General features: G+C 31.7%; 2 protein-coding genes across 2 annotated transcripts in view; one reads left to right on the top strand and one right to left on the bottom strand.

The window, feature by feature from the left end:
- Window positions 1–366: 366 nt before the first annotated feature.
- Window positions 367–24341, top strand: part of LOC118187736 (monocarboxylate transporter 12-like) — a 184661-nt gene continuing 160686 nt past the window's right edge. The window contains exon 1 of the mRNA XM_085813202.1: window positions 367–388. Within this exon, the coding sequence (XP_085669328.1) occupies window positions 382–388 (7 nt within the window). The 5' untranslated portion in view covers window positions 367–381. The remainder of the gene's footprint in view (window positions 389–24341) is intronic.
- The window catches only part of LOC118187735 (monocarboxylate transporter 12-like), a 78300-nt gene continuing 59087 nt past the window's right edge, over window positions 5129–24341 (bottom strand). The window contains exons 4-5 of the mRNA XM_035358011.2: window positions 19078–19849; window positions 5129–6736 (exon numbers count right to left, since the gene is read on the bottom strand). Coding sequence (XP_035213902.1) covers window positions 6618–6736; window positions 19078–19849 — 891 coding nt within the window. The 3' untranslated portion in view covers window positions 5129–6617. The remainder of the gene's footprint in view (window positions 6737–19077; window positions 19850–24341) is intronic.

The following is a 24341-nucleotide window of genomic DNA, read 5'->3' as shown; positions in this document are numbered from 1 at the left end:
TTCTTGTGTATATAATAAGTTAAAAGTCTTTATCAATTCAATGCATGCAGAAGGTGTATTTTTTAGCTTTAACGAACGCATATATAGCCTTCGGGATATTTATAACGAAAAACACTGGCTATGAGCCAACCGCTTTGAGCACGTCACACATTTATTTTAAGTTGCGCCAAACTTTTAAAAAGAAATGTAACTTGTTTACTATTTCTTAGCGTTTCTCGAGGAACTCTTTCCTTTTGTTTATCACCTTATAAAACCATTGGTGATGTTCTTGGTAAAGTATTTGCATCATTATGAAATTCAAATTTTGTTTGTATGTGATACTTCAGAAGAACACAGTCACAGTCACATGAAAATGTTTGCCGAAAGATCCAGCAGTAAAGTATGTCAGGTAATAAATAAAACAAATTTGTGTTAGGAATGCTATCTCTATAAACATATGATTTCTTTTTATCAAATAACTATGTTTTCGAAAAATTTGCATAGTTCGCAAATGAGCAATAAAATATCTAAGCATATTTTGAGACACGTATGAATTCTGAAATTTTCTGAAGAAAAGTGGCACTAATCAGCTATGGATTTACCGGTTCCAACAGCCCACTGTCTAATTTAGAACATAAAGAAAATGTAAATTATTTTAAACGACAAATATTTTAGTAAGTTAATGACCATTTATAAATAACGAGAATGATAACTAAGTTCTTTGCATAGGGTTAAACTTGCCCTAGTGAAGTCATTTTTGTCCTATAACCTAACAGACGTGAAGCAAGTTACCGCTATGTCTGAGATAACTGACAAAAAGATTATGATAACTTTTTTATGTAAATAGAACTACGAACATAAGCAAGCCCGCGCCGTCAATAGGTGCAGGATCGTGCGGGTCACGACGGCGCTGAGTCAAAACGGCGCACGGCAGCTTTAAAAACAAGCAGTCCGTTTCGCTGCCTGTCTGAACAGGAAAATTCTTGTCTTATTCGAACCCAGTGGCGTAGCTAGGGTGGGGCAAGAGGGGACACTTGTCCCCGGGCGCAGCATCCAGGGGGGCGCCAAATTGATGCTACGAAATTTTTTAATGAAATGTTTTCCATTCTTGTCACACAGAAAGGGGCGCAAATTCTTCAGTTGTCCCCGGGAGCTGGAATCCTAGCTACGCCACTGTTCGAACCCCCCCCGGGGGGTTGACTCAGGAGAATTCCTGGGAAGCACTGGCTAGGATCTGTACTCAGGCAGTCTCAACCACGGGGCTATATAATTTGACTTCAAAGGACTAAAGCCCACGTTCACTCGGAAGTTGGTTCGGGCTTGGCAGGGACCGTACTGGTACTATCTCGTCCGTTCCTTCGATTGTTGTGGAGCTAGATGTTGATCTCTTGTCTGAGTCCTTTGGAGTTTGGGCTTCGTAGTCCCAGTGACAGGGACTGACAGTGTGGGCAGAGCACCAAGCCTTTGTAATCGATGCTGTTGGAGTGGTGCTCGGAGGCAAAGATTTCTTAGCGTTGTCGTTTTATTTCTAACTTCTTTTTGTCAAAGTGTTTTACAGTTCTGTACCATGTTTGGCATAAAGCCGGGCAGGGATTGTAGGGTCTGGGCCGCCTTGGACGAAGTCTCTGGAGCTTGGGTAATTGAAACTCTGATATGGTAGTTCTCTTGAGGACCCTGGGCCGGAGGTCTAAGATCTAGCGCTCTAGCTCTCTGTCGTGTTCGAAAGTAAAAATACGTGATGCCGATGCGTATATAAGGGTAGATAGATGCCAGCGCTCTACATACGTTCCACAAATTGCTAGTAGACAAATTGCAAATTGTAGAAAACTTTAATTTGTGCAACGTTTATCTTTTTTATGATTTTTTGTTTGGTAATTGCTTGTTATAATCGTTATTCTGCATAAAAAAAGGTGCACCGTGGAAAAAAAGGGGTGGACAGTTCTATATCTCCCGTTCCATGGGCCGATTGACAAAATTCAACTTGCGTTTTTCATGTCTCGAAAGCGCGACTTAGGATATATATTAGATTTATATACAGCATTATTCTAATATAGGTATTATGACATAAAATTGGAATTTTAAATTCTTAAATGACATGCAATTTTGTTTCCATATTTCGGTTCTACGACTCAAATTGTGGCAAACTGCCAAGTTTTGTAAAAATGGCACGACTAGTTGTTAGAAAATAAGCTCTCAGAAATTTAGCTCCTCAATGTTAATTGAATTTGATATGTATTTATTAATATCTCTTATTTGTTTATTTTATTTTATTCTTCCTTTTACATTTCGAAATTTAGGTTTATTCCAAACAAATTTCGCCCATTTTTATGATTTAGTTTTAAAATTTGCATTTTTAAATAATTTTTATAAATTTTTCGAAAAGCATTATGTATTTATAACCTATAAAATTTTTACCTTGATCTTAAAGTAGATGTATCTTTAAAAACCTGAAAAAAATAAGAGTTTTTTATTCAAAATTTCCTAAGATATACGGGAATTTTTGGCACGTTTTGAAATTTGGCATATTTGTTATACGTGATAATAACGCCAAATGTGGTTTACGCACTTTGTTAAAATTTTTTGAAAAGTATGAACGGTTACTTTTTTTTCGCTCGTATTTAATGAAAAAAAGGAAAGGTTAATAGGTTAATAGGAAAATAGGTTACCATAAATTAAGAAGTTCGCCAAGTGAATTAATTATTCTTAGCGCACACTCCAATAACGAAAGCAGAAGAAAAAGTAAGGCAAACTAAGTAATATCATAATTGGTTAATTAACACAAATTTCATAAATTTATTTATTTTCTAGTAAATAAGGAAGGTATGTGATGATGAGTAATGAATAAATTAAATTGAAGTAATTTAATTTTTTAAAAATACAAATTAAATGTAACTATAAAACTGTTAAAAATACATTTCAAAAAGCATGCGAACGATAGCATATTAAAAGCTTAGCTTATATCACTTATTCCTTGCAGATAAGGAACTGGTAGTGTGACTCACGATCTGTTAATCGTAAAATGAGTTAATATGTCAAGGAATGTAGTTGCTATGATTATAATTAAAATATAAAAACTATAAAGAAATTGGCATTGAGTGAAAGAAACAACTGAACAGTGGTCAATCTATCGAAGATTAAAATACACCGAAGAAAGCAAATTCTTATGCGGTCAACAAAAGATCCCAAGCATCGGGTATCAGTATTTTAAGGTAAATAAAAATTTGAAATACATTTAAAGGAAAAATAAGAAAGAAGCATGCAATTGAAAGGATAAGGATGAGCAAATAATGCAAAGATATAGTAGTCAGATAAATAGAAAATGACCATTTTCTGCATGAGAAAAATATCCAATTTGGTCGGTGTTGATGAGAAGAGATAATATTGGTATGATTGCATCAAGAACCTAGAATCCAATTAATTTTAGAAGATAAGCGAAAAAAGGTAGAAAGATGATACGGCATGTTTTGGAAAGGTGGGAAACCAATAACCACATAGCCGTTAGTATTGTGACTGTTCTGTGAACATTTAATTCCTTTCAGGATACAGATATTATTAATCTTCGGCAACCACATATTTTCTGCGAAACAACGGTTAATGACTTGCATTTAGGTCAGAAAAAATAATGATTTCGAAAAGAAACAGTTAATATAGAATAATCATCAAGAGATGAAGATCTATGTCTGAATGAAAATGACTATGTACTATCTGCCAATGAATGTGAACTCACATAGTTCGTTCACAGCAGTAATAAACGTAGCTTTTGTAAATTATTTAGAAATAACACCACCACTTATGAAATAAAACAAATTATGTAAAAAATAATTAATAGTATATTAAATCGAATTTTACTTATTTAAGATATTTTACTTATTTATTAAAAAATAGGTGTACAGTTTATTCTAAAATTTTAGCTCATAATAATAATTAGATGAAAGAACATTTATAATTTTTCTACAGCTAAGAATGGTCAATATTTCATACTCATTCTTTTAGCCATAGCAATCTAATAATTTATATCGATTAAAATTAGTTTTATTTAAAAACTTATCATTTCATTTACAGTCTTTTTATTTCGCAATGATATTTTTATGAAATGATCAGTGTATTCATAATTTATTTCCCACAGAAAATAGAAGCAGTTTCATATTATATTAAATATGAAGCTTATTGGTTCATTTGTTTAACCTCCTTTTGACGTTAAACTCAGACAAAGAATTAGTTTATAAAATAGATTTATGTTACAATGATATTTCTGTATTTTTCTATTACATGTGTTCGATGGCTCAGAACACATTTTTCTAAGTTATTTTTTTAACCCTTTACAGGTATTTTGCCATAGTTCTTTGAATCTGGAACTTTGGTTATGTAAGAAGGGTCACTTATTTGTACCGGGCCTCCAATTAATTAACTACTTGCAACTAAATTTAGATTATGTTGTTGTACGTTACTTTATCCTTTTATATATGTCAGTTATGAACTGTTTATACTTATACTTCAAGTCATTTCTTGTGAACTGTTTGAATTATTAAAATAGCTAAAATAAAACAATGTTCTACATTCTTCAGCTGGCATACTTCGAATTCAAATCAAGATGTTGTAGAGGTTTCAGCGAAATTTGAACCCGTGATCCTTTATCTAATATTCTGTACATTATTCTACTCCTATAAATACCAAGAATCACTATATTCATAAAATTATATTTTTAACATTAAAAAGATCACAAAGCAGTTTTGACAGTATTTTTTCAAACATTTATGCAAATAGACTTATTTCACTTTTAATAAAAATCGCGTGTGACATAAATGTATATAGTAAGTCAGATCTCTCTTTTTTTTTTTTTTTTTTTTTCTTGATCTTTTCGCTCCGTAAGTGTCGTATTAACAGGCTATGAAGTCACTCGCATTATTCAGTTACGTCAATTTGATTCGTTAAAAATAATTATATTTTTAATAACTGAATGGCCAAAAGCTGTCATCAAAGTTCTCAAAAGGAGTTCTTGGCACTTAACGGAGGAAAATGAATTTATGTTGAAAATGAGGTTGAAAATTAATTTTTGAATAATAAGACAGATTCATTTCTTAAAAATTTTTAGAGGTCTGTTAACTAATAATAATTTAATTGTATGAAGCAAAAATACACACTCAAAACGGTGATTTTATACACATTTATTTTTATTAAACAAAATACAAATAACATATCTACACGCATTAAAAAAAGCAACAATTCAATTGTCATGAAAGACAGCTATATTTCTTTTAACTCTTTTGAACCTATAAATAATTTGTCCAAGTATCACGTTCAATTGGTGGAGTTACCTCTGTTTGCATCAAAACTGAAATAGCAGCGAACACAATATTGTAATGATTACATAATAAACATACATGAAAAATGGTAATGAACTCTATGTGCACCTTCAAACACAAATCTAATTCTATAATACTGCTTCAAAGAAGAAAATTTCATTTTAACATAGATAATTTTATTATTCTTAAAGAACACATATATCATAGAAAAGAGGATTTAAACAGCAAATAATTTTTTATGTATTGTATTTTCCTTTATCTTTTTAGGACTGTATGAACAGCTGAAAATTTTATGATTGAAACCACACAAAACAAGAGAATTGTTCCGTTCACTTAAAAATTAATACGCTGTTATTGTGTTGCAGTTTTCTTAATAAACATAACTCCGCTAGTGCTCACCGATTGTTTCAACGTTTTCAATGTCAAACAATGGCTAACTTAAGGGAAATGTTTGGCAATTGCCTTAATTTTCCCATTTTTCAAGCTTTAGCTACCTATCACGATCGGCAACTTCAAGTATAAGAATATATTTCTACTTATTATTTAATGTATAAAGCTATATTGTTTACTTTAAATAGCACGAATAATTTAGGAATTACATAAAACGCTCCCTCATAAAATGCTTTTCCGACCTTTTCTATTTTATCAGCCTTCTATAAGTATTGGATGCTGCTTAATGTGGACGGAATAATTATAGAAAAGCGTAAATTATATTTTTACTATGCACGAACATTTTCATGCTTCTGGAACACTTTTCAGAATTACTTCTAGAAAGCGACTGTTTCTGAATATGCCATATCGGAGTTATTTTTGGCGGAAGTTTTATCGTTATCACATCCGGAGAAGTCAGTAGAGATATTTCAACGACAGTCAGTTCTATTAAAAAATGACGAAAACAACAGATTATGCCGTTTACTTCTTCTCTGGGGATTCTTTGAATTACTCTGGACGGTAGATATAACCCATTTTAGTATTATAAAAAAGTTGACTAAGCAAGCACTCAGTATTAAGTATTGCTACATAGAATGACAGTGAAGAAAGTAAAGAAAGTGTGATCTAAAACATCTTCATCATTTTCAGTATTACGACACAAAACTTAATGATTAATTTAAAAACCAAGTCCAACAAAGCTCCAGCCACCAAACGGGCTTTAAGTATAAATCGATAGTTATTCTATCACACAGCCAAATAAATTTTCATCGTTTCTTTTAAGAGGCTACGCTGTGCACATTTACTTGAAATTTGCAAATGTCAAATGCATATCACAATAGAGACGAAGAAGCCATTTTCAGACTTCTTCCAAGCAGATCATCAAGATCAAGTTCAAAAGTCAATTCAAGGTTTAAGTTTCTTGAACAGAGGTTCTAACACCCACATTAAAGAACATATCAGACACATAATTCCAAGAGTAGTGAAGAGATGGTCATAGGTTCCAACATTATCCCGAAAATAACCTGAAATTAAAAGAAACATTTGTCAGCAATGTTATGAATTTATGGAATACCTTTTATAAGTTAAACTATACGTTTTGTGGCTTATAGTTTAAAAATACAATTGATAACAGAGCTAAAAGATACTTCTACGATGTTTATCACATTATGTATTTCACTATTACAAACGTTTGGCCCATCACTGGCCCAGTAATAAGATCACTATACACTGATAATTTCATTTGGGCTTGATTCTTGGCGAAAAGGCTGGCTGCATGAAAGTTTTCTCCATTTCTTTCCACATGTAATGTGAACATGAGACAGTTTCCCGTAGAGCATCTTCCAGGAAAGCATTCTTACTGAGATAAATAGACCTATTAAGGTAATCTAAATAATTTAATTCATTATTTTATTAATATTAATGCATCGTACCTCGTTCCTTAAAACATTTTTACAATGTTTTCATTTGATCTTTCAAGGCTACACCAAATTTTGGAGAGATTAAATAAGGCAGAATAATTTTGTTGAAATTCATAACAGCGAATACAGTTTATGACTAATTTTTAAATTCCTGAAGAATGAAAACCGGTTATTTTTAAGAGCAAATATGCATGTTAGAAGGAAATTTGCTGTTGCTATCATACACCGTACCTCATTACTAAATTTTGAACATGTCAGTGAGTTTGTGTTAAAAATGTTGAAATTAAATCCAAGTCATCAGTAATAAAAATTTTTAGTTCATTTCGAAATAGCATATAATATATGTATTACAAATCTCAGCTGTAAAATGTATCAAGTATATTTTATTTTTTGGGAATATTTTCAACATCGAATATTTTAAGACGATCTTTTCTTTCTAAATTTTATATTTACTGCGTGTCGAATTCTAACTATAGAATTGACTTTTATAAAGGTAAGAATGCTGTTGCTAAGAAAATCATAGGTGGGGAATTTCATAACAGAAAGAAACAAAGATTTTGTTTGAAAAGTATAAAGATAACTGTTAAATTTTGCTCCTGTGTGTTCCAATTAATATTAAAAGCAATAAACTGAATATTTAATAAATTAATGTATGCCAATTTGGGGATTGAAAACTTTTTTGACAATTACTATAAACTATATTATTAGTTAAAGTACGTTTTTTACACTTTTCTGCTATACACAGCATATAAAATGTTTGCAAATTGACTTTGACTACACTTAAAGAAAGGAGAAAGCAGTTAATTTTTAAGTTCCGTTCTTTCTACACAGTTAACATTCTAACGAAATGTTTAAAATAGCGATTCTCGGGATATATATTTTAAGTAACACAGTAATACATGGGCTACATATCTAACACATATATTTCGAAAGCTTCTTAGTTTTAAAAATGCATACTAGAAGTCGTCAGGAAGAGTATTAAAATCGCACGAAATAAACACTGAAAGGCTCCCATATGATTAACTACTGTTATAAAAATAATCTTAATACTTCTACTAATGTTGTTATTTTTAAGTTCTATTTTCGCATTACTGTAACAAATCGTAATTTTAGAAATGTAACTGTAACAAATCCTAATTTTAGAAATGTAACTGTAACAAATCCTAATTTTAGAAATGTAACTGTAACAAATCCTAATTTTAGAAATGTAACTGTAACAAATCCTAATTTTAGAAACATTGGATCTAATGATTGTATTAATTTTTTAGTATAAATTAGTATCCTTCTTGACATCAACTGAAGCTCCCTACATGAAAACACAAACTAATCCTTCTTATAAAATGATTATTAGGTATAACTTTTAACATGCTTCACTACTGAAAAATGCTTCAATACCAAAATATATTATGTGATAGATTATGTGATATGTTATACCATGCCTCAACACAAACGGGCTATGTGGCGCTTCCCAAAACAGCGAAGGATGACGACACGTTGCCTCCTGATTCTTATAGGGTGATAATCACAGGCGAGACAGAAACAGAATTCGTCGCTCAGAACATTTTGCATCTCATGCAGACTTGGACAATAAATCTACCTCAGGGCACTGTATGTATATACTGTAGCATCCGAGATCTCCGGCCACTTTGCAACAATGTATAGCCAGTCGCGAATGACATCTAATGCGATGGGATTTGCGTTCTTTTATGCTTATTTCCCAGCCTCCAGCCCAGTATGCTTATTTCCTTTCTAGAACACTGCATTTGGTTATGGCAAAGCTCAGAGGGCAGAGTTCATGGATAACTTTCTAAGAAACGCCAGCTCGCATCTATGTCACAGATTGGGGAAAACCATGAAAAAGCCCATGCAGACAGCCCATTTGCCTGGAATCGTATCCAAGAGAAACTACCCGTGTTCAGCGACTTTACCGCTCAGCCGCTAGTGGACCCACTGCCTCTAAGTACGATCGACGTTTGTTATTTTAACTTTGCATTTCTTTTGCAATACGGCGAAAGGAACACCTAGACCTACAATGAAACGTCTCATAAACGTCCCATTTGGAAAAATCGCATACTAAAAAGGTACTGACACTGACATTTCTTGTTAATTTCCAGTAACACTTCTTTCGGCCGTCAGCACATCTTGGATGACGGCATTACATATGAGTTGTCTGCATAAATACGGAAATTCTGTAAAGAGTGTTTTTATATGCAGTTTAAAAGATATCAAATCTATTAAAGCTGTTAAATTCCTTTGAAGGCTGAAAAGTTTTAAGATATAGCCAAAGTTAATAACAGTTATTTTAAAGTTAAAGCTCCTTTCCCGTCTCTTCTAATTTCAGCTTATAATTCCTTACTAGAATGAGTTTTAAAATCGCGTTAAATGCAAATGAGTAGTAGACATTATTTAAGTCGAAGTTCCACTAAAGAATTTAATTTCCTGAGTAGCGCGCGTTTGCCTTTGGACTACGTCTCTCCAAGCTGTTACTAGAGCTCGGCCGTATTACGCGCCCTTGATACTGGCTTGGCTAGTTAATTTAATATTACGAGCCAACTAGGTTAGAATTTGTGTTAGCTCCGGCTAAATCTCTTTAATTAGTCATTAGTTAAGTTCTTATTTCTTATATTTTTGAGTTTAAGCCCAAGTGGAGGCCTTGTTGTACGTCCTGAGAACGGAAGAACTGCACATCTTTATTTTGAGCAATAAACGGTAATTAACCCTTCTTGAGTTTTACGTTTCTGTTTCTGGACTTAAGCGATTATTCACTTAGCAGTTCACTAGGTTCATCCACACTTAGTTAATAGATAAAAGGGAGATTCCCTACAAGTTACTTTTTAAAACATAAGCGAATAGAATATCGTTTATGATAATTTTCACATTAACATTAAAAAGTTTCTTCAACCTCACAAAAATTGACTGTATAAAATAAGAACTTTGATTTAAACAGAATCAAATATCACGTCTAATTTTAAAACAAAACTCAGCACCTCATGCTGAAAGGTCATTAAGTACACGAAACGGAATAAAAAGATTACGGGAATTGTACATCAATTAATCACATATTTTGATAAAAATCTACGCCTGTCATTCACCGTTTCTAACTTAATTGGTGAAGTGCGGACATTCTTGGAAATAATGAACCATGAACGCCACTGATGCATGTCGAGACTTAACAACATAAATACACTGATGGCTGAAGTTACTCATAGAATAGATAATAAGAAATGAAGCAGAACTTAAAGACTAATAGTAACGTACGGTATCTTTTTTCAGTGGATACGCTGATGCTAATGAATTATAAATACTTCATCAATAATATGAATCATCATAAGGCCAATAAAACTAACGTTTTTTATTGCTTAATGCATTGTATGTATTGTAATATATTGTATGTCTGCGGTAATTTTGAAACTCTGCTTATTCTGAGGTGCCAAATGGACTTCCTTTTTTAAACGGTTAAATTAAATTGCTGTAGTTGTATTCTTTATCAGTAGACTTCCATTTTTGAACGTTTCGTTCAGTAATTTAATTGTTCGTGCACTTAATGCTTCATAAATAAATGTATGGGACTCATTATAAGCAAATGGCAAAGAAGTTAAATTTCTTGTAATGAAGAAATAAATATAATTACTTACAAAGAAATTACTTCCTAACTTAATATAGACATAAAAAGATAAGATAGAGATAATCTAAGATAGCTGATAATAATCTCTAAGATATTTTTTTTAAATATCATCGCAAATAATGTTAATTATTCGTTGAATATTATTATTAAATTCTTCGCAAAACTTAACTTGTTTATACAGCACAACAGAGAACTTTACAGTTTGAATGAAGGAAAAAAAAATATTTAAATAGAGCGTTCTGTGCAAAATTATTGTTCAAATAACGCAGCAGAGCTTTTAATCTATCGATTTCTTTAGATAATCTTAAAATAACTCAATAAATATATAGTTTTAAGTTTAGTTTCAAGACACTCACCGGTGTTTTAATGCAATTTGTTTATTTCGTATGTTTATCTGATTTTAAAGTATGTTAGAAAACTCGACGTTTTGATTTCAGATTTTATCGAAATCTATATAACAAACGCATTTTAAATTAGTTTACGAGCAGCTTGCGTTCTATTTAATACAAAGTGCTGATAATGCACAGCTTTACCCTTAAGATATGGGTACATAACGATACTTTTTCATTAAACGGTATTTGCCGATACATCATCAATTTATTAGCATACAATGAAATACAATACAATATTGGAATTTCAATAAAACAGGTTTTTTTTTTTTTTTCTTTTTTTAAATTTCTGGCACATAATAACTTCTAAAGTCGCCAAACGCTCGCTGGAATCAGAACCAGCGGTTATATATTTTACGATGTATCGGTGCATGCTCGCTAATTATACAAGTATTAAATATACTAACAGATGCTTTTGACTTACATTACGAACAAAAACATAAGTCTAGATTTCTTTTAAAGTATTAATCTTTTTACAAGGTTGCTATATATCTACCTATATATTTAGTATCTCATGATTTACTATGTATTTAACTTACCTTTGCATACTTGATTTACATTTTTGCAAACATATTTAATTTACATTAACGGAAGTTAAAAAAATTGCCGAGGATGTGAACCGCAAATAACACCTATAATTTCATTTGGGTTCTGCCAAAACTGGCACTAGGCCTTTTTGCCGCCCGGTAGAGTCGTTTCTGTGAAGTCTTCCGTCCGGTACCTCAAAAGTTTTGCTAACGTTGACCACACCGGTTACACTAACTTACACAGTCCCTGGTTCCACATCGGTTACACAGTCCTTGGCTCTAACCGTGATAGTAAATGGCTACTTCCTTGTAATTTCCGAAATTATATGCCACCTTTAATATGACTTTTTTTCTCAGAGCATTCACTTAAGGCATCTCTTAAGAGTTAAGAAAGAGCTCCATGCTAAAGTCTCCACATATTTTGCACTTTTCTATTCTGACCGGTAAACTAACACATTTTAATAAACAAACAATTTATCAGGGTGTTAGGATCCCTTGGATCCGAGGAGCTTGATATATATATATATTTTTTTTTTTTTTTTTTTTTTTTTTGGGAGGAGGGACGGAAACTTAAAAGTGCTTAAATCGTTATCTGTTTCTTAGATTTGGATTTGTTTACAGTTTATATCATGCTTCTGCGTGTTATGATAAATAAAAAAATAAATCATGTTTATTTTATTTACGAATTTGCATGACTATTAAGTGCAAATCTGAAGCAATAACTCTTTAAAAGCAATATGGAATAGTCTGACTAAGAGATAGTGTCGATGCTACACAAGAAATCTTTTACTAATAAATTTAATGAAATATTATTGTAATAATAATTTAATGAATTTATTAGAATTGAATTTTCATTAAATTTATTGCAACTTGGTTCATTAAGTGTTAATTATTTGAGAAGAATCACAAGAATTTCAGTAATCTACGCTTCAGGTAAATTTAATATGAATCACTCAATAAATTATACGTTTCAAAGTAAAAGCATTAATCTCAAAGAACTGAAGAAATTAAAAATAATTTTAAAATATTTTGCACAAAAGATAAATAAGGAAAAACTGCTGCAGATTCACGGAATTAACGACATCTCTCCACACACGATCATTTCTTAAATATTCCTTATTTAAAGATTTTCCATATTATTTTTAAATTCCGGAGTGAAGTTAATTTACTCTGAGTTATAATTTTCTTTTTACTGTTAAATGTGAAATATTTCAATGAATACTAAAATTTGCGTGCAAAACAGCAAACACCAGAATAAATGAGGAAAGGATAATTCAGTGTTTTTATGTTCAATTATGCTTAATTATTTTTATTTATGTTCATTCATCTTAATTACCCAAATAAATTCTAGAACATTAAATTTTAATTAATTTTTTTTATTAAATTTTAAGTCCAGCATCTCACGAGCAGTCACCCAAGGTAAGCATTATTACAATTCACTTAGATGTTATTAGCCAGTGCAATATTGTCGATCCAATAACAATGTCAATGTCGTGGAGAGATCATAATATCGAAATTCGTAGAGTATTGCTTCAGACAAAAGGAACTGACTTAGAAATAAGGACTCAAGTCTATAAAAATTATAAGAACAGGCACCACGAAAGATTTTTTAAAGTAAAATATAACTAATACAAAGAGTGGAAAGAACTATTATTTTTTTCAATCAATGCAAAACGCTTCCTAAAAGTGAAATAACGGAAATTTATGTAGATATGCATGATTTCACGGAATTAAATGATATAATTATTAAAATTTTGAACCAAGAAATATGGCTCATGGAAGTTCTGTGTTAAAGCGCAGAATTCATCGGTAAGTTGAATTAAATATACGGGAATTTAAGTTTTACAACAATAAAACTTAAAAGATCAGTAGCAGTTGTTTCTAAAATGCTTGAAAGACAGACAGGAAATTGCAGGTTAAAAGATTTTACGAAATGTTATCATGTAATCTCGTTGGTAACTAAAATTAATTGCTCATTTAGTTTGCAGAATCATTAGGATGTTTGATGTCAGAAAACGTGAAAAATCTGCAATGCCATCGGCAGGTCTCGAAACCCAGACCTTTCGAATACACGCCGATTGGGTTAGCCTTACACCACGAAGGCATGCTGGAAGGAGGGAGAAAATGCTTAATACTTTTTTGAATTAGGAAAGAAAAACTAGATTATGGAGAAGCGGAAAATCATTTTAAGAAACAACTAAAACACAAAAGGAAACTAAAACAGTTCTGTTTATTTAAACGTTTCTTCAGAATCTTGTTAGTTTCCCAAATTAAGAAAATGCCTTATAAATTCATCTTTTCTTGTTTTAGGAATTGTTTTTTAATATTAATTTTGGCGCTGCCTGACAGAAGGTATTCACATTTTGCGTGTATGTGTTTTATGTGTTTTCTCAATCCCTTGAATTTTGATTCGAATATCTCAACCTAAATCTTTGTTAAATTAATATCGGATCGTGAACATCATCTATGACAGACTAACTGGAAATAATGATCATCTTCTGTGTGAAAGATATCAGCCAAATTGACCTTTGGCATAGAATAACAACGGCATTTGAAAGGTCTGTGATTAAAACTTGAAACGCAATGCAGAAATTCTAACTTCATAATCAAAATCAGGACTGCAAGAATACATTAAAATGATTCGTTTTTTTTCCTAAAAGTAAAACCATTATTCATCAGTGTAGTTTAGGTTGCCGTATTCGTATGCTGGTTAGTGGGCTGGCTGGCATATCGTTGGGTCCAAGCTCGAATTTCGGGAAAGTTAAGGATGTCTATAGTTGTCTATCTCCCTTCTCGCCGGTGTAAAATCGGTTTATTCGCCGTCGCACACCCTGGGCAACATTCTTGGTGACGAGATGGTTGAATTGACATATAGCTTCCGTCATTTGTAATTAATCCTTTACGAGCGAATGTTCTAGAAAGAAAAACCTTTATGTTTGAGGAAATTCTACATAGTTTTTGCATTACATTTTCTGAAATTCGAATCTAACTATGACATCTTTGTCAACTAATATATGGTATTAGTATTGTAATAAAACTATAATACTAATAAACTCATTTAAGACTATTAATACTACAGTATGTTACTTTAAAATAGTCTCTTTAAGGTGTTTTCAACACTTTTCGGCTCTCACTTACTTTCAATCGTAATGCGTATCACCGTTTCAATCGTAATGTGTGCGTCAACACCGCACACATTTCCAGCTCCTCATTTAAGACTATAATTTAAGCTAACATTCGTTGTGTGCTTTTCACGAAGTAGAACACGCTAAAGAGAAGAAGTGGGAAAGAAAAGACATTTAGGGAAAGGGACCATCTTCCGCAGCAATCGTTACGATAGTTACGACACAAGTGTAAAGACGCCTTTAAAGAAGTCGGTTAGGATGAAATGACCTTGAAGTGTCTACTCTAAAGTAAAAATACTGAAATACCACCATAATGCTAAAAATTACCATTCTATGATACTAATTATTAATATTGTAGAATTTTAGTTATAGTAATCCTTGATTTCTTTTCCAACAGCGAATTACAAATTAAATCAGATAAAATTAAGCTTACTGTTGATTTATTTCCTCGTTTTAAATTTTTTTATTGATATAAATTAGGCAAGGGCAAATTCAAATGCCTTGGAGAATGGCAAATTATGATCCTGTCAAAGGTTCAAAAACTAAACTCCCTATTACAGAACACTTAAAATGCATAGTGCAGATAAAATATCACAGTTTACAAGTTGCTGGCATAATAAATGAATTACTAAATTACTAACTAATATAATAGTTAATTAATTACTGGATTTATAAAAAAATAGGATTACCAAAAATATAAGAGCGAAATCAATAACAACAACAACAAACAAACAAACAAACAAACAAAAAAACTATTGATTTTAAAATATATCGCTTGACATCATGCAATCCAAAAACATGTATTAAAATTTTATAGATGATTGCCCATTTATAATACGGAGGGTCATGAAAATCAGTAGTCTGAATGATATTGCTCACTTTTATTCGGAGAGTATTCTATACTTCAGCAATTTCTTTGACATTACTTCAGACACAGCAAACACATACATATTTTCCCTATAGTATATATGTATATATATGTATGTGTATGTGTGAGACGAAAATTAATTTGTTAATTTTGATATTTATATGAAAAACATTAATAAGACTATCAAACTATCTTTTGAAATTTCTAGTACAGCTCACACGGTAATTTTATCGAAAAACATAACTATGTTCTATGACTCATTTATTGAGATTTTTGAAATGTATACAGGGGCTTTAGTTCTAATAAATCCAAATATGTCGAGTTTCATTGCATTTCATATTTAGAAATCTGATCCCTATAACGCTATTAAGTATTTTATTTCCAAGTAATTTTATTTTAAATTTATATGAAATTTTTGTGATATTGTAAAGACATTAGGTTTTTGGAAGCAGGCGTAGATGAAAAATCAGCAATGCCATCGCCAGGACTCGAACACGGACCTCTCGAAGACGAGCTGAGTGTGCTGACCACTAAACCACGAGGGCATGTTAAGAAGGCGGGAAAAATACCTTACAATATGCATGAACAAAAATTTTTAAAATATCCGAAATGCCCTCAAATAAAAATAGTAAGCAAAAATATGTTATTATTTCGCTCAAAAAAATTAAATTAAAATTTAGCTCTAATAAAGTAGTAATTAAAAACGAAGGAGTTAAATTAGATTAATGACTAATTTAAAATAATAAAGTACCTTCATAAATAACTTAAATACGCTTATAAATATTCCCACTTGGAAACACAGGCAGATAAGCTTTTACTGCAAGAGATACATTCAGTGAAAACTTATCTATGAAATCTTCGTTCCGTGGCGAATCTAAAAGCAGATTTTTAATCTTTCCCAAAAGGTATTAAAAATAAAAAGAAATTAAAAAAGTAGCAGAAAAAACCACCTTTTAAAGAAGCTTTTCTTCTTTAAGCCTCACCTTTCCTTTTACTTAATGAGCGATCTCAACGATAAAAATAACGGGTTACAAATCTTAGATAATTCTTCGAGAAAAATACCAATTACGTTACCCAAATAATGATATTTCGCTTTTATTTATTTATTTATTATGCACAAGAATAATTAAGAATGATATATCTATTCGCGGATGGATTTTGATATAGCTGCCCAATGAGAATTCGAATAATTAGCTGTTCCCTTTCTTTAAAGTATATGATAGAAATTTAATCCTTCAACAGATATATAATTACATTAAATGTATTATAAATCGTCCAGCATTAGTTAAATCGATAGTTCTACCATTCTTTGCAAGAAATTTGAAATGGGAATGTTACAGAGAAAGAAAACGAAAACAGTAAGTTCCAAACTATGTTTAAGTTGGTTAAATTCATATTACGCTTAAATTATTTTAAATCAAAATTAATCATTTACTGTATAACTTAAGAAGAAAAATTAAAGTAATAGACTAATTAAATGCTAAACTTTATAATTGTGCAAAATCAGATCAATAATTTTTACACATCCATACGTTGTGTGTTTGGAATGTCTGATGTAATTACTTAGGAAAATGTCTAATACATTAATTGTGCCGAATTCTTTTCTCTACATTTAAACATAGGAATATCATGTGCATAATTGTATTACTATTATTTAAATTAACCAGTTATTTATAATTTCAGCCTTTACTATAACTTCAAGAGAAATGAAAAAACAACTCAACAGAAATGAAAGTGAGTTAACGAGTATTTAAGCTGAGGATTTGAGGATTGAGAGATAAAGCGTGTTTTTTGTGCCTCTCGATGCCACTTTACTTAGTTTTGCTGGCTATGATAAGATTGTCATTATTCGGCTTTGCTTATAGCTGCAATCACTTAAATTATTACGCCGGTGAGAACTCTGAGCTAACTTAGATTTAAATTAAATTGTATAGTCTTTGACTACTAGGTTAAGTTTTAATTTGAATTTGACTATTACATTTAAGTTTCATTACCACAAGCGATCTTGTCAAGCACCAGAAGTGAGTTTATGTTTAAGTTCTGTTTCAATAAAAAGGTTATTTTAAAACCTTTCCAAGACTTTGTAGTTAATTTCAGGCACAACGATAATTCGCTTTGCGTCTGTTAAGATCCCAACAAACTTTAATTTTTTTTTTTTTTTTTTTGTGATCATGAAATTTAATCTTAAATGAAACAGGAAAAACGTACAAAACATCCACTAGTAACATATTGCTTTTAGATTTGTGTTTCACTATGTTTTGAAACACACGTTTTAGGTAATTTTAAATCACATAATGCAAACGACAATTTCAAATATTTGGAATAGGCAAATCTAAATTTAGTCTTGATTGCTTTTTATGTAGAAAAAAATAGCGTGGTTTCTTTTCATGTAGAAATTTGATTGCTTTTTATGTAAAACAACCTTGAATGAAATGCAATATATGTCTTCTGAAACAAAACTTCTTTGGGGACAAACAGCAGCTTTAAAAATCTCAAAACGATTTGTCGATGGCATTACTGACATTTCTCATTTAATCCTAAAATTTAATATAGGCATAATTTTAATCGCATATATACACATATGACACAGCGAATGTCAATATATAATAGTCTTACCTATTTTATTTATTTATAAATATAAGTATAAATAGATATGCTACGAAAATTCATGTCTGAAATTACCTAATTGAAAATTGGGAAATAATGGAAATATACCACACTGCTTTTTATGTCTGAGGACAGGGCAATGAAGAAAGATATTGATGTGTTCATCGCCATTATTAATTAATAATAATTAAGAATGAGCATATTCACCATAACTCTTTATCACCGAATTTTCAGATTTAATAATTTCTTCTGTCATTATAATCCATCCTTAGAAATCGTTAAATTTCTGCTTATAGCATTTTTCACTAAATAAAAAACTCTAGTTCCTTAATTTCAATGAGAAATTAAAAAAATATTTTTGCATATTCAAAGTTAAAAAAATATGCAACACTGGGAATCTAAAACCACCATGGTACAGGCGTTGTTAAATATTATGTAGAAGGCATATATACAGGCAATATTCGATAGGTTGATTCAATACCGCTCATTCTAAGTCTACAACATAGGAACCATCATTCCCAAATGCCATTTACTTATGCAGATGGAAACAGGGATATGGATTCAAGTATGAGACAATATTAAAGGAGCCAATAATAATTAGCCGTACTGACAGAAATGAAAATTTTTGTTAAGAGCTTTTTACAGGAAATCAAATAAGTAATAACCTATTTTAGTTTTTTTTTATTAAAATTAAGTTTTTTCGGTTGAAATAATTGAGAAAGACGGAAGGCAGTTATGAAAATCACAAAGGAATTCATTTAGAAAGAAGTAATGAAATTTATTATAACTTGTAAAGACGCTTACCTATTAACATAGGAAATAGTAGCTGACCAACTCCCACGAAGAAATGTCCCAGTCCAACAGCAACCGCTAGCCTTTCAAGTCCTAAGTACTCCCTCATGACAACAGGAACATTTGTCATAACACATCCATTGAAAACTCCCATACATACTGAAACGGCCAAGAAAAGAGCATGTGTCTCGCACATAGGAAGTACAAGAAGCAAGCTTCCCATGGCAGCAAAGCAAAACATCACTGTATATTTCCTCTTTAAGCACTTGAAATCGGATATCCAGCCCAAACAAACGGCTCCGAAAAGATCACCGACGGAAAAAGCTGATACCAAGAAGACCGCATCTGGTTCATCAATGCCTCTGTCTCTGGCGAAATCCACGATGACAGTTAAATAGGCAATGAAGTTGACTACATTGCAGCCGAATGTTATGCATATGGCTAGATAAACAGGATTAGTAAGAATTTGAGCAGTGTGTCGGAATTGGCCAAATACACCGTCTTCTCTTTGCTTCATCTTTTGAAACAAAGTAATGGGTGTAGCTGTACCGAGTACAGGACATCGAGCAGGTGAGGAAGGAGCTTCAGTATTATTACACAGAAGCCGATAATCACCATTCTGTTGGGTGCCATTTGGAGATTTGCACTGGTGTTCCGTGTCGTTGCCATCTACGTGTTCATTTGTATTAGGAATAAGAATGATTTGGTGAGTTGAGACATCACCTGTGGTTTCATTCTTGACGACAAGTGGTTCTGTAGGGGAGACATCATCCACTGCGGTGGACTAAAATAAAACAAGGACAGAAAATAAAATTACCTTATGAAATAAATTTAAACATTAAGGTTTGCTTAACGTCATTCTTCAGCAATTTCATTCAATAATTTTCAAGATTTAAATGCTGACTATTAAAAATGAACAATGGTTTATCCAAATGAAAGTAATAATAAAATCTGTAATAAAACTATCAAAATGTTTTATATTTTCTTTATCAATAGCTAGAATCTTTGCATATAGTGGCTAACTGTATATATGCATATACAAAGTGTTTCAGCACAGCGGTTACAAACTTTCAAGAGAGATAGAGTACACCTAAAAAATGGAAAATTACATAAATATAAATTCAAGCACCTTATTGACATTTCTTTCTGTATAATTCGGTGTAGTTTGTGTGCATTCCATAAATATCATTTTAATGGCTTCAAAAATAAGGAATTTGGTAGAAATAATATTAAAGGAAATTTGGAACTTTCACATGAGAAAAATCACTTCCTTATTCTAAACGAGAATGATTGTTTATTGAATACAGTGCTAAATTACAAAAATAAACTTAAATGTTGAACTTAATGTTATTATGAAAATAAACTTAAATGAAACTTAAATGTTATTTGCAGACTAACGTCCTCAAAAGGTTGGTAAACAAAAAAAAAAAAGCAAGCCTAATATACACTAAAATAAATCTATGTTTACCATCATATATTACAGCGCAGATCATTTTTATGATAAAGATATCTGTCATTGGAAATCTAAAAATACGCAGATTCTCAGTTGATGCAATTACAGTAATATTATTACAAGATTTAGCTTCTTGTTAAGATGGTATTTATAGACAAAGAGACTCTAATTTTCATATAATCATCTCACTCATCATTAAATCTTCATCACATGAATTTATAAGAATTTTTATTTAAACTAAAGCTATGGCTGTATCTTGAAATTTTCCGTATTAGGTATGAAATCGTCTTTAAAATCACATTGACTGCATGTAGGAAATATGTTGACTGTATGTGGAAACTGAAATATAATACGTCAGTACTAATAAAGCAATACATTATATCAAATATTACCAAAACGTTATCGTACTTTTTTCTTAATCATTTATCATATTTATTATATTCATCTAAAAGTATTTATACTGTTTCAGGTTTGCTTTGTACGATATCATAAAATTAATATTTTCTTTCAGTGGGAAAATCTTATATTCATTTGTTCGCATGCCTTAGTTTTATTGGATAAATAATTTACTACTTTTATTGTGAATTATATTACCAATTAACTAAAAACATAACAAATAAATCTGCAGTTATCCTTTGCTTTCAGTTGGTTACAATTCATTCAGATTATCACGGAATTGCCTTCTTTTATTGCCCGAAAAAACAAAATTTTCCTTATTCTAACCTAAGACATTTCTTTGCTTTTTGACTTAATTGTCAAATAATGCAGTGAGGTTTACATGAATCCTAGTGTAGTGCGGTTAGAAACGTGAGATCAAAACAGGCTGAAAAAAGATAAATGAAGGCAGTTAATGTAGCGAAACCAATTTAATCGCTTTCTCTTTATCGTAAACATTGTAAATTCAACTAAAATCTGCCATCTTAATACTCTCAGACTTTTAGAATCACGTGACTTTAGCATCACGTGAATTTTGTTGTCTGATCAATGACGTCAAAGAGAGTTATCTACTTATAGATACAGTAATTTTTCTGCTTTCACATAATCCCCATCCAAATTAGTTTCAAGAACTGTGTTATGAAACTTGCTTTCAATCGGCATAATCTCTGATTTAAAAGTATGTTATGAACTTAATTTTCAGAATCAGTTGGCAGTATTTTGCAGTTTTAATCTCTTAAACGTGAGATTTAAAAAACACCTCTTCAAAAATCTAAAAAATAAATACACACATTAAAATGGTTAACTTTTTTTAATACTACTGCAGGTTTAACAAATAGCTTTACATTAAAATTCTTCGACAAGTGTTTTTATTTTGGCTTATTTTTCTCGATGCAGATTTGTTCCAGTTTTTCTAGAATAACTATGTAACAAAACTGCAATTATATGAAACCTCAATTTTTGGAGTGCTTTGCCTTTTACTTTTCAGGTCAAATAAAATTGTTATTATTTGTTTATATGCTTTTATATTTTAATTGTTTTAAATATACTGCCCTCCAAAAGTTAAGGAACAGCATATTTTTGAAGGCTCATTATTATAAAAATGTCAATAACATTTAAACTCACAATTTATATGCATGATAGTAACGAAGTTTAAGAAAATATACGCAACTTTTTTTTATTTTATAGAAAGGAATACTCATAGGCACAAACTGAAGAAAAAACCAAAATTGTAAGTTTTGTTCACGAATGTTGATCTTCAATTGTTATTAGCGGCTTCATTGGCTATATCCAAGAGAGTCTATCAATGTCCAGGCGAAGTCATTTGCCCGATTCGTTGAGGAGGCGAGCGATTGGATAGTTGGAAATGGGGATGTCACAAGCTGATGCTGCTAGACGTCTTAATGTCTCTCGTAGTGGGGTCCACCAACTATGGAACTGGTTTGAATCCGAGGATTCTGTGTCTAGAAGATATCTTCCAGGCAGACCTAGAGTTACAACCTGGAGACCGTTATTTAGCTCTTTCGGCCCGAAGGAGGAGTAACATTACTGTGCTTCAGCTCATGGCAGATCATGTAGTGGACACAGGAACAAGAATCTGAGTTGCTATAGTGCGCAGAAGCCTGCACAACACAGGTCTGTATGCAAAACGACCAGTTGTTTGTGTCTTCTTGACCCGATGACACAGAGGTGCTTGTTTATGTTGGGCGAGAGAGCTCGTCTTCTGGACCAGTCAACAATAGATGTCTGCTCTCTTCACAGAAGAGTGCAGGCTCACAATGGAGAGTGATTCAGATCGTCAGCTGATCTGAAGGGAACAACACACCAGATATAACCAATCCCACATTGTGGAAAGCCACAGTTACAGAGGTAGTGTAATAATGGTTTGGGTTGGGAGCTCTCTCGTTGGTCACACTAACCCGTATGTATTGCTTGGAGGAACTTTGAGCGGTGTGAGATATCGAGACGAGATTCTTGATCAATATGTCCGCCCATATGCCGCTGGTCCTGGATTTCTTCTGATGGACGACAATGCGTGACTGCACCGAGCTCGGGTTGCTGAAGAATATCTTGAGAATCACGCTGTGGAGCGGATGGAATGGCCAGCTCAATGCCCAGACTTGAATTCGATACAGCATCTTTGAGACTACCTTATGAGACAGGTTGCTGTTTTAAGTCCTTCTCCAAAGTCGTTAGATGAACTTGAACAAAGATTACTCCGTGTCTGGTCGTTACTTCGCATTTCACTAACCGACAACTTAATTGACAGCATGGGATGTCGCTGCCGCCAATGTATTGCAGCTTAGGGTGGACACATTCCTTATTAGAACCTATTTTTGTAATGTTACCACCCCCATTTTCCTCAAGAAACTGTAATATACTCTTTCTCCAAGACTGATTTCTGTGCCAAGAGTGCAATTTTTTGTTGTAATTCATGTTTGTTTTGAACTTTAGAAACATTCTATGTTGCGTTCATTAAAGACCTGCTTAGTGAACATGTCCTCTAAATTTCTGATTTCTATATTGCTGCATTCTCAAATTAGACACAAAAAACATGATGTTCCTTAACTTTTGGAGGGCAGTGTAATATAACAACACAAATGAGTGAAGTGCATATTTTAAGAAGCTTTTAAATTAATTAAATTACTGCATTATACATGGATATTGACTTGCAGTTTTGTCAAATAATACACACGTTACATTGGCCTATAAACTTTTATTGGAAAGCAATTTGGCATTTAATACAGTTCTAATGCTGTTTATTTGTTACTACAAATCATTGTTTAGCTACAACATATGCTACTTTTCTAAAAATAAATTTACTTGCTTAGAAACTGTTTGTTTTTCCTAAATACAAATAAAAAACCTTTTTAGTTTTAGTACATCAAAAAAAAACTTTTTTCAGTTTACTTTTAGAGATTGCAAAGTTAAAAATTTGTTTTATTTTAGATGCGACAGGAACTGTTCACGTGTTTAAGTAATTAAAAAAATTGTCCCATTTAATAGGAAAGAGTGTTTTTATTTTGGTTAACAGAAGAAAAATATTTTAATTTGTTTCTTTAGTTTATTTATTTAATTATTCATTTTGACTGAGTGATCTTTACAGAAGAAATAAAACGCCATAAACAAAGAAAGCTCTGCCTTCATTTCAGTTAGAATAAATGCTTGTTTGGTTAGCTTATTTCGAATATGGCAAAGTACATCATAGATATGGACAAGGATTCTTTCTTATTTGCTTTTCTATCATAAGGAGAACTGGCTCCTCTTTATTGACGCACAGTGGCGCAAGAAAAAAAAAAAACACAATCTTATTATTCGGATACAAGATAAATAGGAATTTATTAGGTAAAATTTAGTCGTTGAATACAATGAAACACTTACATACTAT

Source organism: Stegodyphus dumicola, chromosome 3, assembly GCF_044657685.1.
Source record: "Stegodyphus dumicola isolate Sdum_Otavi_A_Nest chromosome 3, ASM4465768v1".
Classification (NCBI taxonomy): Eukaryota; Metazoa; Arthropoda; class Arachnida; order Araneae; family Eresidae; genus Stegodyphus; species Stegodyphus dumicola.
This window is presented reverse-complemented; position numbering and strand designations above follow the sequence as displayed.